General features: G+C 42.0%; 1 protein-coding gene across 8 annotated transcripts in view; it reads right to left on the bottom strand.

Annotated features, from left to right (window-relative positions):
* The window catches only part of ankfn1 (ankyrin repeat and fibronectin type III domain containing 1), an 83,155-nt gene that overhangs the window by 10,897 nt on the left and 55,653 nt on the right, over positions 1-16,605 (bottom strand). For all 8 annotated transcript variants that reach the window (XM_054763107.1, XM_054763124.1, XM_054763154.1 and 5 more), the window contains 10 exons: positions 12,595-12,805; positions 6,367-6,561; positions 6,163-6,276; positions 5,769-5,866; positions 5,593-5,683; positions 4,091-4,198; positions 1,549-1,648; positions 1,345-1,477; positions 940-1,272; positions 705-871 (listed from right to left, as the gene is read on the bottom strand). In XM_054763107.1, coding sequence (XP_054619082.1) covers positions 705-871; positions 940-1,272; positions 1,345-1,477; positions 1,549-1,648; positions 4,091-4,198; positions 5,593-5,683; positions 5,769-5,866; positions 6,163-6,276; positions 6,367-6,561; positions 12,595-12,805 — 1,550 coding nt within the window. The remainder of the gene's footprint in view (positions 1-704; positions 872-939; positions 1,273-1,344; positions 1,478-1,548; positions 1,649-4,090; positions 4,199-5,592; positions 5,684-5,768; positions 5,867-6,162; positions 6,277-6,366; positions 6,562-12,594; positions 12,806-16,605) is intronic.

The following is a 16,605-nucleotide window of genomic DNA, read 5'->3' as shown; positions in this document are numbered from 1 at the left end:
GGGTGGCCAGAGCCAATGCCAACTGTCCTGCCAATATTTTCCGGGTTCGACACCAAAACTCGATTATTACTGGATAGTGCGGTAGCCTACCCGGGCCATTGAGATGTGAGAACTAAACTTCCATCCGTTGATCAAATAGTCAGCTAGCTAATTCTGCAGAGCCAACCCTTTTGACAAAGAAGATGGCGAAAAGAGGGAAAGATACGGAGTACGGTGCAAAACCAAGAAGTATTTTATTTATAATTGGATAGCTTCAGTATAAAAATGCACGCATTTAGTTGTATTCGATGTAAAAAAGTATGATATGGCTCTCATGGAAATACATTTTCAAATATGTGGCTTTCAAGGCTCTCTTAGCCAAAAAGGTTCCTGACAACTGCTCTATATTCTTTTTTAGAAATGTCAAATAGTTCCGGGAGATGTGACATGGCAAGTATTATTCTTTTTCCTCCATGTTTGTGGGATCTGGGGCCGCTTCACAAGCCAGCGTGTGCACTATGACATGCACAAGCACAAAATTTAACACGGACAGAGACTGGCGATATTCGCCCTGTTGTGCAGGTTCCATTGAAAATTAAGGCATTCGACGCAACGTTGTCTCCCGCGTGTTGCGCCCAATTGAGGAAAACATCCACCAAAACCAAGAAATCCATTCCTTGTCAACTTTTGAACATATTTAAAAGAGCATGAGTCATGTGACCAACCTGGAGACGTTGGAGTTCTCTCGTACGCGGACGTGACACAGCATGTTGGGCGTCCTCTGGGAGACCAAGACCCTGATCTGGTCCACAGAGCTGCTGAGCTTCAGGTAGCCCAGATAGAGGCCCGGGGCCAGGCGGAGGGTGCTGCGGCGCTGGTACGCCAAAATGTCCTAAAGAAAGGAAAGACTTGAAAACACAACTGTCATGTTTGGACTTTCTTGTTGGAGGACACAGTCACCTGTAAGGTGATGATGAGGATGTCGAGCGCATAGGGCTCCTCGGGCGTGGACAGGGACTTCCTTTGACTCTGCAGTTTGGTCACCTGCATCCACTTCCCGCTGGAGAGCGAGTGCTGGCTCTCGGTGTCACGGATAGTCACCAGCAGCACGTTGCCGTGGCGATCCTTGATGGGCTCATAGTGGACCCGGCCCAGGTTGTGAGTTCCCAGGAGATTCTGCAGCTGCCCTGCGGCGCTGAGCATCTTGTGGCGGGCCTGCAACGTGGAGGACGAGGACATAGATGCCAAAGTACTCTGTCTCAGCCACCGCACGTCCTCCCACATGCAGGACAGCTGCAGAGAGACAACCTCTGGTTGATACAAACAATGGACACCACATGCTGCCGAAGCGGGAGGATGAAGCACCTTAGTGAACCACAAGAAGTCTTGCATGAGGGAGCTGCTGTACGAGTCGTCCACCTCCACGATGGGGATCTGGTCCTCGGCTGTGACCAGTAGACTGTCCTTGTGGTAGAACACTGCCGCCAAGTAGATCCCCCTTGGGAGCAAGGAGGAGAAACATGATGTAAACCACAACCACCATCCAGCCATAGCAAAGACAAAACAAACCTCTTCAGTGTCTTCACAAACTTGTTGGAGGAGTTGAAAAGATGTTTGAGGCTTCTGGAGACCGACTGCTTCCTGCTGGGGTTCTGCAGCTTGGAAGCGTCTACAGAAAAATAAACATGGTGCTTTATTTGATTTATTTAACAGCCTGAACAGCCAACGTGGACTGAATGATGTCTACAGCAAAGTAGAGCGGAATCACGGATGCCACTTCCTGCGGAAGGTCAAAGATGGCGACGTTGGTTTAGGATATGGAGTCACTCTCCCATGATGTCCGTGTGACTGAAGGTCAGCTTATCTCCTTGGCCGTCTATCTCCTTCCCCTTCCTGCATCCCTGTTGCTGCCTGCCAGTGATGCCAATCTCCAAACCACAGCCCCCCTTTGACTGAGGCTAATTAAGCGTCACGCCATTAGCGTCCCGTAAACAGACGATGGACGTCTGATGCTCACAAACGAACCGCGCAAACTTGCCTGATGCTGATAGGCGGCCTGGTGCCCAAAATGAAGGAGGACACCAGGTCAACTTCAGCACAGAATGCTTAAAGTAAGGTCTTGCAAATGGTTTCACTTTCTATTCATTTCAAGGTACAAACTAACACGTTAGCTTTAGCGGCTGTAATATATTCGCCAGCGTTGTAGTTATCAATTTATACCCTACTCACACATCAAACCAACAAGCAGTCAGCAACCAAAAACGACATGCGGAGCACACAATGCAACCACGACACACGAGCTATGCAGGTATCCAAATAAATGGGTACACACTAGCATTTGTAACCTGCAAGACATGCTGGGTAACTTCCTGTTGGGGAAGTGTGCACATGGGCTTACAGGCATGTCCTGCGGGTACTTTTGATTGCATCCATGAATGGATAAATAAGGTCTTGTAAATATACTCACAAACCAACACCAATGCCTACCTCACTAACTGTGCAACCAAAAATAGCACAGCGCATGTTGAAGACAACGTAACTGCACCACACGTACTACTAGTATACATGCAAAGCAGTAACAGCATTTCCAAACCCCATGCCATGCTACAGTGCCCCACGCATGCTTCACCTGCAGGAAGTTAGCCAGCATGCCTTGCGGGTTATAAATGGTAGAATTGTTTTGCATGTACAGTATGTTAGTGTGTAAGTGTCCATTTCAGTACTCGCATAGTCTGTCTGGTGCTGCTAAGCTGGTACAGTTAACAACGCCTACCTCACTCACGGTGCAACCAAAAATAACATCCATATGGACCACACAAAGAAAGCGCACCACACAGACTACTAATATACTTGCAAAACAGTAATAGCATTTATGATCTGCATGGCATGATGGTAAGCCCACGTTTTGCATGTACATTAGTGTTTAATCTGTCATTTTGATACCAGCAAAGTCTGTTTGGTACAGTTACATTGTGCGTTTCACACGTATTACTTGCTGTCTTGTTCTTGATTGCATCCCCGATTGGACAAATAGGGTCTCGCAAATGATTTCACAAACCAACAGGAGGTCAACACCTATTTCACTCACGGTGCAACCAAAAATAACACAACACATGTGGAACACACAATGTAACTGCGCCACACGGGCTACTAATATACATGCAAAACAATAAGAGCATTTTATAAGCCCACACGCACACGTCCAACATGAAGTTACCCAGCATGCCTTACGGGTCATAAATGCAGGTACTGTTCTGCACGTATGTTAGTCTGTAAGCATTCGTTTTGATACCCGCATAGTCCTTTTTGGTACAGTTATATGATGTGCTCATTATGTACATGTGTTACTTGTTTGCTTGTCATCCCGGAATGGAAAAATAAGGGTTTCACTTTGTATTTGTTTCAAGGTACAAACTAACACGTGAGCTGGAGCTGCTGTAATGTATTCACCAGAGTTGTAGCCCTCAGTTCATCAACATTTTTCTTTCTTTTGTTTCTCGTTTAGCACACGTTTTCAGTTGTCAGTCATCCTCCAGCATCACACAAGCATACCTGCAGCAACGCCTGAGGCGCCAGCAGTTTTCCAACAGGCTGTTGAACAGCGCGTGCACACACACACCCACACACACAAACATACAGTACAGTACAGTATATAGTGCATGCACACACTCACACAGGCTGTTATTTAAGACGGGAAGCCTCTAAAGGGTCTCTATGAGTTGTCAGCAGTGGAGGCTAACTGGCTTTGACAAGTGGATAATATGACAAGAGTGCACAGGTCTACTGTGCAGCAGCGCAGTGACTCTGAATAAATAAAGAAGTGAGTCTGGGTTGGAGGGGGGAAAACATGATTGAGGTTGATTAATGAGACGAGGGCGTGAAGGCGTTTATTTAGTTGACAACTGCTGCACTTTGTTCCCCTCTGGTGACACTTGCAGCTGGGGTCTGCCAGTGGAGCGGACGTCTTGCAACTGAAGGTTCGCAGGTTTAATCCCCAATCAATCTCCTCAAGCAAAAAACAAATCTGTCTGGATCAACGTACACGAGTGGCTCGGTGTCTAGTGTATTTACAAAAACAATATGCTTTCCTGTATCGAATCTTATGGCTCACCTCCACAGCAGTAGTGCGAGTGCGTGGCTCTGACTTGCTGCAGCAGACGCTCCATAGCGTCAATGTGACTCCGCCTCCTGGGTTCCCGCCCCTCGCTCTCTCGCCAGTCTGATGAAGGACAAAAGCATTTGTGTTCTTTTGATGGACACTGCGCGTTTCCCAGCTCTTGCATTGGCCTGTGCATTTGGCCTGTGTACCTAACATCGTGCCGAGTGAGTACAGGTATACATGGTATATACATGGTATATACATAGTACCACATTTGTGTGGCATATGGCTTAATGAACACAATAATCTTGCTCATTCATTCAGTTTAACAAAGGTGGAGCTTTGTCTAGTGAACAAATGTGTGTGTGTATGAATATCTGCAAGGTGTGCCCACAGTCCTCTCTTTACATCTGCTCCACTTGAATATTACTGCAAAAAAACATACACCCACACACTGTGTCCCTCTGCTACTGACACACGCACACATTTCAAGGCTAAAAGGCTTGGATGTGCAGAGTCGTGACGGAAAAGAAGAATGTGCCCTTGTGTATTGAAAATTACTTTAACTTTCCTTCGCTCAGAGCAGAAGAAATAAATTGCTTTTAAATGTACAAAATATCTGAGCGTCATTGTGCCCCGCAGCGTACTACTTGATAGTGTGCACCACGTAGCAGTACTGCGTACAAGTGGTACGCACACTACTAAACTACCGTACCTAAGGAGTACTACTAAATATACAAGCTCCACGTGACTGAACTGCTACTTCATGCACTTAATTGTATGCAAACTACTGAACTATTTAAATCACTTAGTTTTACTCCAACATAGTAGCAGTTTACTAGTGTGTACATACTACCAAGTATCTACATCGTAGTATGTAAAGATTTACCTACTGAGGAACGAGCAACAAACTAAGTAAGTACACAGTATTACTTCATGGCTGTATACATACTACCAAGTAACTAAATAGTAGTAAAGTTGACCTATTATGGAACTAGTGACGCACTACTAAGTAACTACACAGTACTACATCATAGTTGTAGTTTACTAGTGCGTACATACTACCAAGTAACTACATACTGGTACGTACAAAGTTTACCTCGTATGGATTCATAGTAGTAGTTGACTTGTGTGTACATACTACCCAGTAACTACATAATAGTACGTATAAAGCTTCCTACTAAGGAACGAGCTACACCTGGTTCATCCACATCCACGTTCCGCCCCGGCTCAAACTAGGATCCACGGAATGTCGAGTGCACTAGCCATTGAGTTAAAAGCCCAGACGGTCCACTCGATTTCCAGCTTAAGGTGTCAGGGAGTGAGGTTCAATAAAGTACTCTTGCACAGCTGCACCATTCGGCATCTGTTACATACGCACTACTAAGTAATGTAGTAGTACGTACATAGTTTACCAACTAAGTAGTACGTAAACACCACTAAACTACTACAGTACTATGTAGTGGCAATCTCTCTTTTGGGGATGCTGAGAGCGCGAGTGAGAAGGAACTTACTGGAAGGAGCAGCAGATGGAGGCAAGGAGGATGCAGGAGGACCCCAGCCCTTCATGTTGTAGGCCGATATTCGCACATAGTAGAGACGACCCTGACGCATCACAATAAAAGCACAGCGTTCAGACAAGGAGTCACGGAGGCGAACGATGTTTGGTGAAGAACGTGGATGACGCTACCGTGGTGAGGCTGCTAATGGTGCACTTGAGGATGTGCAGGTTTTCCAGCAGCATCTCTCCAGCAAGCAGCGAGAAGTCCTTCAGGCAGCTCCACTCCACTACACACACACACACGAGCAAATGATTGATTTGTCTTTTCATTACAAATCAATAGTTCTCCCTGAGATGATGAGGAAGCGGCCAATTAACCTTCTGATTGCTCTGCTCGAGGCTAGCTCGCTAACTCTCGCTAACTGCCACTTCCTGTCCCTGTCCCTCTTTGGAGCTTGGAAAAAGCAACTCCATCTGATGGAGTTGTAAACAGTTTTTGTTGAGCCCTGGACCTGAGGATTCTGAGGAAAACTAGCTTAGCATGTCTAGATGTGAAGTAAAGATATTTCTTTGAGAGTGGTACCTCTGTACTTGGTCACGACGGAGGAGTTGAGACACTGTGGCTCCTGGAAAGCCACGGTCAGCGTGGAGCTACTGCTCACGCTCAGACGCACCATGGTCGGAGCCTCCGGAGGACCTGCACACCGCCATGCATTATTCAGCTTCACTCATTCACATACAGAGGGTTAAAAAAAAAAAAAGAAAGAAAAGGTCCAGATGGACTCACGTGCGTGCTGGAAGCCGCTCTTCATGCGCTTGTACAGCTTGCACCTCCATTCCCACGCCCTCAGCTGTTTGTCCTTGTGACAGGCCTCCAGTGAGAGGCCGTCCCGCTGCGCCCGCGCCGCCAGGTCGGACGCCCGCTGCTCCGCCTCCGCCACCAGAGCGCTCAGGTGGGCCTCCCGGCTCTCGGCGCTTGCAACTGCAGTGCACCCGACAAACAGACACAGGTTAGACGTTTTAAGAGACGAACCAGGACACAAGTTTCTCTCCGGGCCTTGTTACAATCACATGTCCGCTGACACGTGCTGCTGTTCAGGTTGTGTCTCGAAGGTGGAGAGAACATGTGTCAAAGGTCACCCTTTGTACTCGCGCCTTTATTCGTGTGAAAAGAACAGCGAGGAAGAAGCGAGGCAGCATTCAGGGCCAGGGCTGAGACAGAAGCGACATGATGGAAACGTCTCATGCTCAACCTTAAGCAGACATCCAGTTGGATCCAAAGAGAAGAGGAGGAACTGGTTCTTGCTGATGAAGTCATTTTTGTGACCAGAAATGCTTCCCATTGCCAGCTATCACAGAAAATCACAGAATGTCGTTTGTTTTTGTTTTTTTACCATGCTTGTGTTCCACCATCCAAGGATGCATTTCTGCTTTTAACTCCAAACACCTGACCTGTCAGTCATGGAGAAATTTACTTTTTCTACAGAGGCCCGGATAAGGACAAATAAAACTAAAATGTTTATAAAAAGAAAATAACTAAAAAGAAAATAACTAAATAAATAATAAGTAAACAATTTTTTTTAATGTGTAAAAAGGCTACAAGATTTTTTTTATTCAAGATTCAAGAGTTTTATTGTCATATGCATAGTAAAACAGGCAGTTATGCAATGAAATTCTTATTCTGTTCATTCTCCCAAGAAAAGAAAGAAAACACAAGAAAAACAATAAGAACATAAGAATATTAACATATATATATATATAACATAAGAATTTTATATACATTTATATACATTTGGTATTATGAGTTACAGTATGAGAAACACCATTTTTGCTGTTTTTATTTGTTGTGGCCCAACAAAAAAAATGAACCACGGGCTGCAAATGGCGGGCGCAATGTTTAGCGCGCAAGTGTCATCTCTGTGAGCAGCCACAGCTCTCGTCGACTTGCTTTTTAGCTTCCTTTCCTGTGAGCAAACAACGGTATTTAACGAGAGATGTTGCAGCTGGAACTTATTGATGCGTTACAAGTTCGTTTTATAGCAAATGTTGATCCAAAAGCGGAGGAGAAGACGCTTAGAGAGAGAGATTGTGTGGCCCGTGAACGAGTCATATAGTAACCCCTCGCCACTTTGCGCTTGGAATTTTGTGGTGTCATTCTATCACAGTCTTTCAAAAATATAAATGAATGAATCATGGCAAGATATCTAAGCAAATTGCATGCATTTTTTGCCGAGATTAAGCATTTTCAATCATAAAAATGGCTAAATGAAGCAAAGTAGAAATATAAGGCATTCAGAAGACGCATTCAAATATGATGTGATATGTACTATTCTACATTGGTCACTAGGTGTCAGTAATGTTACTGTAATGTCGTTTGAGACACACAAGCACCAGACTTGATCACCAAAACAACGGGCTTTTATTGCAGCTTTGAATGATCTTACAACAGGCACAATAATCCCTAAATGTTGTGGCCGTCACTCACGCCAACCTAAAACTCAACTCTAAACCCCCAACGTCACTTCCTGTCTGCCTTGCATTCAGCCCCCCTAGCACGGGAACAAATTTACAGTAGCACACACAAGTCTTATTTACTCTTATTATGTCTACTGTATTAGGTAATAGGAGGGTAAAGGTGACTATAGGGATGTTACTTCAGGTCTAGAGGGCTCTAATAATGTTAAAAAACATATTTAGAAGCTTATAAACAAGCTTTCTATGCTCCTACAAAAAGAATCCTTTCATGAATAAGGAACCCTACTTTGCGGAAATTCACTCCATGGTACGAGTTTGACACCCCTGGATTACTGTATACACACAGGAAATAATGGTCTACAAGCCGACCAATGACAGCCAGCGGGGATACTTTTTTTTTTTTTGGAGGTGCATGTCACGCTGCGTAAGAGAAGAGGGTTTGCAGGGCCGGTGTCGCGTACACTGACGTTGCAACACAGGTTTGAGAAACTGAACTCTGGCGAAAACGGAAGAAAATGTGTACCTGAGAGCAGTGACGTGTACGAGTGTGTTCAAGCGTCAAAACACGTGCCGAAAAATGCGTACAAGTTGGTAGGTCTCTAACAACATCACCCCGCAGACTTTGACATACTGCGTCATATTTAACGTATTTACAATTAAATATAAAGAATATAGCTTGTGTCAATAAAGAGGTCAGCGCCGAATGGTCATCCAGTCTGCTCGGCTTCAGTCGATCCATCAGGCGGTTGCCGTCAGTAACGGTGGTATGCCTGCAGGCCGCTCAGAGGCCAGCTAACTACCAGCGGCCGCTAATTAACGGGCGGCTGCGTCTCACACAGAAGCACGTTGTGTTGTGTTTATGTTGCATCAGGTAAACGACTGAAAAGTGATTTCTCTCCTTTAATGGTGTAAAATGCTCCGTAAAGGCGACATTAGATGATGTATTTTTTCACATTAACTGCATGGCATGTTGACATGTTTATTTATTGACGTTATTTTTAGTTCAGTGTTGAATGCCGGCAGTCTTGCTGTTATCCGAGATTCCTAAAATAGCCCTTTATGCAAAGTGAACAGCGTGCATGTGAGTGTGCTCAGGGAGCTATGCTAACGCACACATGCGGAGGGAGGAGGGGATGGTGGCAGGGGGAGGGTGTCTGTCAGGTCGGAGCTGACTGATTTACTTGGCACTTGAGGAATGACATAAACAGGGAGCAGCAGGCCCCAGGAGGGAAAACAGCGGCAATGTTTGCTCTGTGTTTGTTTACAAGGTTGGGATTGTACCGCCGCCTGGAGTCCAGCTCGCTGTTTTGGAGAGCGCTCGCCGCCGTGGCCCGGCGGCACAATAAATCACTTAGCAGTAATTGCCCCGGCGTTACATGCATCATTGGAAAAGTTCAAGCATTTAAACGACAAACCTCGTTAAGGCTTTTCAGCAGGAGTCACGCTGGAGACCTGCAGTAAAGTGGCCACTGTTTTAACCCCCCAGGACCGTACACGCACTGTATGCTGTTTCCATCACTGCAGACAACATTACATAGACGTACTAGACTTACTCTTCTATGTCACTATGTGCACACAATTGTTCAAGAAATTATTTTTAGTGCAAAAAAACAAATTATCAGATAAAAAAGATTGGGTTGGGTTCTAATCTTGCCCTCTGCCTTTAAAGGCAGCCTCTGTACCATTACACCACTAGGGAATGTTGCGTGTTGTCAGTCGAAATGTGGAAATGAGTGCGGCGTCTCTGTGCCTCGAGCTGACTCGGTGCTCTATTCCTAGTTTGCATAGGATGAGCCCCTTTGCAAAAAAACAGAGGACCCAACGAACTACACTGTGCATAGGGCCCCCCATTCATGGGGGGCCCTATGCACAGTGTCGTTCTGCGTTTCGGAACGGGCGGCTCTGTGCACGCACACGCCAGGCTTGCGCACACGGACAGTTTTGTCTCCCGAATTCTCATTAAACCAGTAAGAATAAAAGCATCTAGTATAAAACAATCATCTTAATGTGATGTATTAGAAGGTTCAAATGATGGAAAACGGTAGAAAAATACTTCATTTCCCAAAATGCTTTACATTATCCAAGTACAGTTGTCCCCCGCCAGTTGTGGTTAAAATTTTGCAACTTCACGGTTTTTCAAAAATTAGTAATGCTGTTCCGTGGTTGAAGACGGCCTATCATTAGTAAAAAAATATGCATATTCAAGCAAATGTTTACATATTTGTTGCCTGAATTGAGCATTTGATGCATGACATAATGGCTATAATGGATAATGACATAACATGTGCGAGTCGATATTATGTCTTATTTTCTCTTATTACGTCTACTATATTGGGTAATATGGGTGTAAACATTAGTAAAGGGGTATTATTTCATGTCTAGAGGGCTCTACGTTAAAAACATATTTTGAAGGTCGGAATTTTGAAGGTTTTCTATGTCTTATATGCCTTATTTTTCCCCACTAATTCCTAGTTCTGGAGTACTTAATACCACCTTTGTCTGCATAAAAACAGTGTTCAGAACACAATGTGGTACTATGCCCTCTTGAACATCAGTCAAACAGCATTGTACGGGAGAAAGTAGTTTGTTGCTACAAAAATGGAAAGAAAAAAGGGAATTAATAATTTAAGAGACAGGCCATCTTAACACTTAAAATAACACTAGCTTTTTCCTCCAGAGAAATTGGAGTGTTCTAAAACTTTTGACCGCAAGTGTACATATTATTTTTCTCTTATGTCTACTATATTGGGTAATAGGAGTGTAAAGGTGACTATACGGGTGTTATTTCATGTCTAAAGGGCTCTAATAATAGTAAAAGCCATATTTAAAAGGTTGTAAACAGGTTTTCAAAACAGGTTTTCTATGCCTAATATGTCTTATTTTCTTTTATTATGTCAACTATATTGGGTAAACTGAGTGTAAAGGTGACTACAGGGGTGTTATTTCATGTCCACAGGGCTCTAATGTAAAAAAAACTTTGTATTTTGAAGGTCATAAAAGGATTTTCTATTTCTAAAATGTCTTATTTTCTCTTATGTCTACTATATTGGGTAATAGTGGATAAATGTGGTGTTATTTCATGTGTAGAGGGCTGTAATGTTAAAAACCCCATTTAGAAGGTTGTTAACAGGTTTTCTATATCTTATGTGTCTTATTTTCTCATATGTCTACTATATTGGGTAATATTAGTGTAAAGGTTACTATAGGGGTGTAATTTCATGTCTCGTGGGCTCTATGTTGAAAACTTATTTTAAAAGGTCATGTGTTATTTTCTCTTATTATGTCTACTATATTGGGTAAAAGAAGTGTAAAGGTAATAATCATGCTAAGAAACACATTTCGAAGGTTGTCAACAGGTTTTCTATGTCTTATATGTGTTATTTTCTCTTATAATGTCTACTATATTGGTTAACAAGTGTGTAAAGGTGACTATGAGGTGTTATTTCAAGTCTAGAGGGCCCTAATAATGTTAAACGTATTTTGATGGTCGTAAAGAGTTTTTCTGCATCTCATATGTCTTATTTTTTGTCTGTTTATGTCTACAATATTATTATATTGGGTAAAGGGGCGTTATTCCTGTCTAGAGGGCTCTAATAATGTTAAAAACTGCATTTAGAAGGTTGTAAACAGGTTTTCTGTTTTATGTGTCTTATTTTCTCATATTATGTCTACTATAATGGGTAATATGACTGTAAAGGTTAGTAAAGGGGTATTATTTCATGTTGAGGGCTCTAATTATGTTAAAAAAACTGATTTTGAAGGTCGTAAACATGATTTCTATGTTCTTATATATGTCTTATTTTATCTTATTGGGTAATTGGAGTGTAAAGGTGACTATAGGGGTGTTGCTGCATGTCCAGAGAGTTCTAATGATGTTAAAAAATGTATTTTCAAGGTTGTAAACAGCTTTTCTATTTTTAAAATGTCTTATTTTCTCTTATGTCTAGTATATTGGGTAATAGTGGGTAAATCGAGGTGTTATCACATGGTTTCAGGTTTTCTATGTCATGTTATTTTCTCTTATTATGTTCACTATATTGGGTAATAGCAGTGTAAAGGCAATGATAATGTTAAGAAACGCATTTAGAAGGTTGTCAACAGGTTTTCTCTTACAATGTCTACTATATTGAGTAATAAGAGTGTAAAGGTGACTATGAGGTGTTATTTCAAGTCTAGAGATTCCTAACAATGTAAAAAAAAAAAAAAAAAAAAGTATTTTGAAGGTCGTAAACAGGGTTTCTATCCAAACAATGAAAATATTCCATTTAGAAATAAGGAAACCTACTTTGTGGAATTTCGCTTATCACGGTTGGATCTGGAACCAATAAACCGCGATCAATGAGGGATTACTGTGTTAAAAATGGAGGCAGTTTGTGTTTAATTGTAGTATTTGGAAAATATTTGCACCATTTAAGCCAAAACCTTTGTTAAACGTGAGAAATTTATAATAAATATTATAATTTATAATAAATTCAACTCATATCCAAATGCTTCAAATGAATGGAAGAGAAATTCAAAATTCCTAACACAAAGTACTCACAGTGCGGGCCTTCTCTGCCACCGGCTTTGAGCAGCAGTTTGGCGATGGGCGTGTTGTTGGTCATGATGGCGATGTCCAGCGGCGTCAGGCCCTGGCTGTTGGGGGTGTTGAGGTCCAGATCTTCGGCCGAGAACTGGCAGACCAGAATCTGCACCGTGTCCAGGTCCTGCTGCTCCACGGCCTCGAAGAGGCAGTCGCTGCCCTGCATGGTCTGGAACAAACGTGACGACGTCATGAAGTTTTGCTTACAATATTTCTGCCATATTGTTACACATTTAGACCCAAATTGGGAGAAAAAGCACCAAAAATATACTGGAGTTAGTTTTTTTCCTCTCAATTTTCAATGAAAGAACCCCCAACCCCTATGCGCCTCGCCCACTTGTGTCTGGTGTGTACGTGTCATCAGGCTGACCAAATGTTTCACAGGGCAGCACCAGAGACGTGGTGATAGCGCACATCGAGACAGACGGGGAGGCTGTCATGTGAAGATGAAGAGGTGATGAAGGGTTGTGCTTCTTGGTGAGACCAAATGCTCTCCAGTGGCTCCAGTCAATGTCCCGCAGCCAAGCGTCTAAGCCAGGCGTGCCCAAAGTGCGGCCCGTGGGCAGAATTGAAAGAAGCTGTAACTTTACAAGAATAAAGCAGAAATACAAAACGAAAAAAGTTGTACTCTAACGAGAAAAAAGTGGCAATTTTGAGAATAAACTCAATATTATCAGGAAAAAGTCATTTCAGTAGCAAAGAGTTGAAATATTAAAGAAATATATTTCTTTACAATCACAGTATGACAAACAAAAAATTAAGTTGCAATTTTTGGAAAACTAGGTTGGGGGGAAAGTTATAATGTTATTGGAATACAGTCATAATACAGAATCAAGTTGAAATAGCTGGGGGAAAAAGCAGCTGTAATTTTATGAGAATAAAGTCAAAATATTATGATAAAAGAGATAAAGACGAAGAAAAATGTCAGTTTTACGAGAATAAACTCATAATATTAAGAGGAAAAATAATGTAATTTTAATGGGATACAGTTGAAATATTAAAGAAAAAAATATGTTTTTTTTAAGTTGTAATATGACAAACAAAATAAAGTTGTAATTTTTGGAAAATTGGGTTGGGGAAAAGTTATAATATTTATAGGAAGAAAGCAGAGATATTCCGAAAACAAAATTTACATGAAGAAAGTTTAAATATCAAACAGCAGCAGAAATGGAGAAAACAACTGTAATTTTACAAGAATAAAGTCAAAATATTAGAGGAAAAAAGTAATATTCTAGTTTTACGAGAATCTTCTTTTCCTTTGGGCTTTTCCCTTCAGGGGTCGCCACAGCGAATCAATTGCCTCCATCTAACCCTGTCTTCTGCATCCTCTTCTCTCACACCAACTACCTTCATGTCCTCTTTTACTACATCCATAAACCTCCTCTTTGGTCTTCCTCTAGGCCTCCTGCCTGGCAGTTCCAAACTCAGCATCCTTCTACCTATATATTCCCTATCTCTCCTCTGGACATGTCCAAACCATCTCAGTCTGGCCTCTCTGACTTTATCTCCAAAACCTCTAACATGTGCTGTCCCTCTGATGTACTCATTCATTCCTCTCCTTTCCAGGGCAAACCTCCACCTCCCTAGCTTCTCCTCCACCTGTTCCCTGCTCTCACTGCAGATCACAATGTCATCTGCAAACATCACAGTCCATGGAGATTCCTGTCTAACCTCGTCTGTCGGTCTGTCCATCACCACAGCGAACAAGAAGGGGCTCAGAGCTGATCCCTGATGCAGTCCCACCTCCACCTTGAACTCCTCTGTCATACCTACATCACACCTCACCACTGTCTTCCAGTCCTCATACATGTCCTGCACCGCTCTAACATACTTCTCTGCCACTCCAGACTTCCTCATACAATAGCACAGTTCCTCTCTGGGCACCCTGTCATAAGCTTTCTCCACATCTACAAAAACACAATGCAGCTCCGTCTGGCCTTCTCTGTACTTTTCTATCAACATCCTCAAAGCAAATACTGCGTCTGTAGTACACTAGGTCCCCAACTTACGAACACAGTTGGTTCCAGACGACCGTTCTTATGTCGAATTGTTCTTAAGTAGGGGAAAAGGTAATATTACCAATGATATAGGTACTACATGTACGTGTATACATATACAGTATATGAGTATGTATGTAAATATGAGTTTGGATGTAGTAGTAATATTAAATGAGGATAATTAATGAAAAAAACAATAATAAAAAAGATATAATACATAATGATAAATGTTATTTACCTTTGAAGAGGAGTGGTTGAGCATACATTGTTGTGATGGAGTTGGAGGAGGAGTTATTGAAAAAAAGGACAAATGGTGGTGGTGGTTAGACTCTTCTAAAAGAGGTAGTGTTCTGTGGGTGGTGTAGAATTAAGCAGGCCTATTAACTCTTCATAAACTTTAATCACACGCTCTGTCCGAGTTGTACAATTTAGCTTTCCATTTAGCTTTATCTCCCCAGCGTCTAACTCTTCCTCTGTTGGTCCCATTAGCTCTAACGCTGCCTCTGTTGGTCCCATTAGCAGTGTCACAGTGCCCTCTACTGGTCAAGCATGTACAGTAGCAGTATAAATACTGATTGAGCGACTACAAGGCAAAAAATAAAATAAAATATAGACCAGTCGGCTTGTGTTCGTATCCGCGAATGTTCGCTAGTCGAATGTTCGGAAGTTGGGGACCTAGTGTACTCTTTTTTAGGCATGAAACCATTCTGCTGCTCACAAATGCTCACTTGTGCCCTTAGTCTAGCTTCAACTACTCTTTCTCATAACTTCATTGTATGGCTCATCAGCTTTATTCCTCTGTAGTTGCCACAGCTCTGCACATCTCCCTTGTTCTTAAAAATGGGCACCAGCACAATTCTCCTCCATTCCTCAAGCATCTCTTCATGATCTAAGATCCTGTTGAACAACCCAGTCAGAAACTCTACTGCCACCTCTCCTAGACACTTCCAAACCTCTACAGGTATATCATCAGGACCAACGGCCTTTCCACTCTTCATCCTCTTCAATGCCCTCCTCACTAATCTTTGCTACTTCCTGGTCCACAAAAGTCACCTCTTCTAGTCTTTGTTCGCTCTCATTTTCCACGTTCATCAGCTCTTCAAAGTATTCTTTCCATCTTCCCATCACACTACTGGCACTTGTCAATAGACCTCCATCCCTATCCTTAATCCCCCTAACCTGCTGCACGTCCTTCCCATCTCTGTCTCTCTGTCTTGCCAACCTGTATAGATAGTTTTACGAGAATAAACTCTTCATATTATGAGAAAAATAATGTCATTTTAGTAGCGTAGAGTTAAAACATTAAAGAAAAAAAAAATTCTGTTTACAGTCGTAATATGAGAAACAAAATAAAGTTGTAATTTTTGGAAAATTAGGTTGGGGAAAAGTTATAATATTTTAGGAATAAAGTGAAAATATTACAAAAAGAAAATTTACAAGAAAAAAAGTTTAAAAGGTTGGGAAAAACAGCAGCAGAAATGGAGAAAACACCTGTAACTTTACAAGAATAACGTCAAAATATTAAGAGGAAAAAACAAGAAAAAATTGCCATTTTAAGAGAATAAACTTGTAGTATTATGAGAAACAAAACAAAATAAAGTTGTCCTTTTTGGAAAATTTGGTTGGGAGAAAAGTTATATTATTATTGGAATAAGGTCAACATATTATGGGAATAAAGTCATAATATTTTGAGAAATTTACAAAGACTACATCGGAAGAAAGTTAAAACATTTGTAAAATAAAATTAAAAAACAGCAAAAACGGGGGAAAAAAAGAGCATAGAGTGTTGATGTTAATAACATGCTTTTTCACCTAATGACAAAGCTAAGAAGGAGTTTTTTCTTGAAATATATAAAAGTTCTTAGCATATCTACAGTACATGTGTTGCTTTACAAAATATCAAAGTGGCCAAGTTGCCTGCCTTCATTTTTCACAATGTGGCCCTCCTCAGAAAAAGTTTGGACACCCCTGA

The sequence above is a fragment of the Dunckerocampus dactyliophorus genome, chromosome 2 (genome assembly GCF_027744805.1).
Source record: "Dunckerocampus dactyliophorus isolate RoL2022-P2 chromosome 2, RoL_Ddac_1.1, whole genome shotgun sequence".
NCBI classification, from domain to species: Eukaryota; Metazoa; Chordata; class Actinopteri; order Syngnathiformes; family Syngnathidae; genus Dunckerocampus; species Dunckerocampus dactyliophorus.
The sequence above is the reverse complement of the archived record's forward strand: the minus strand, read 5'-3'. Positions and strand labels throughout refer to the sequence as shown.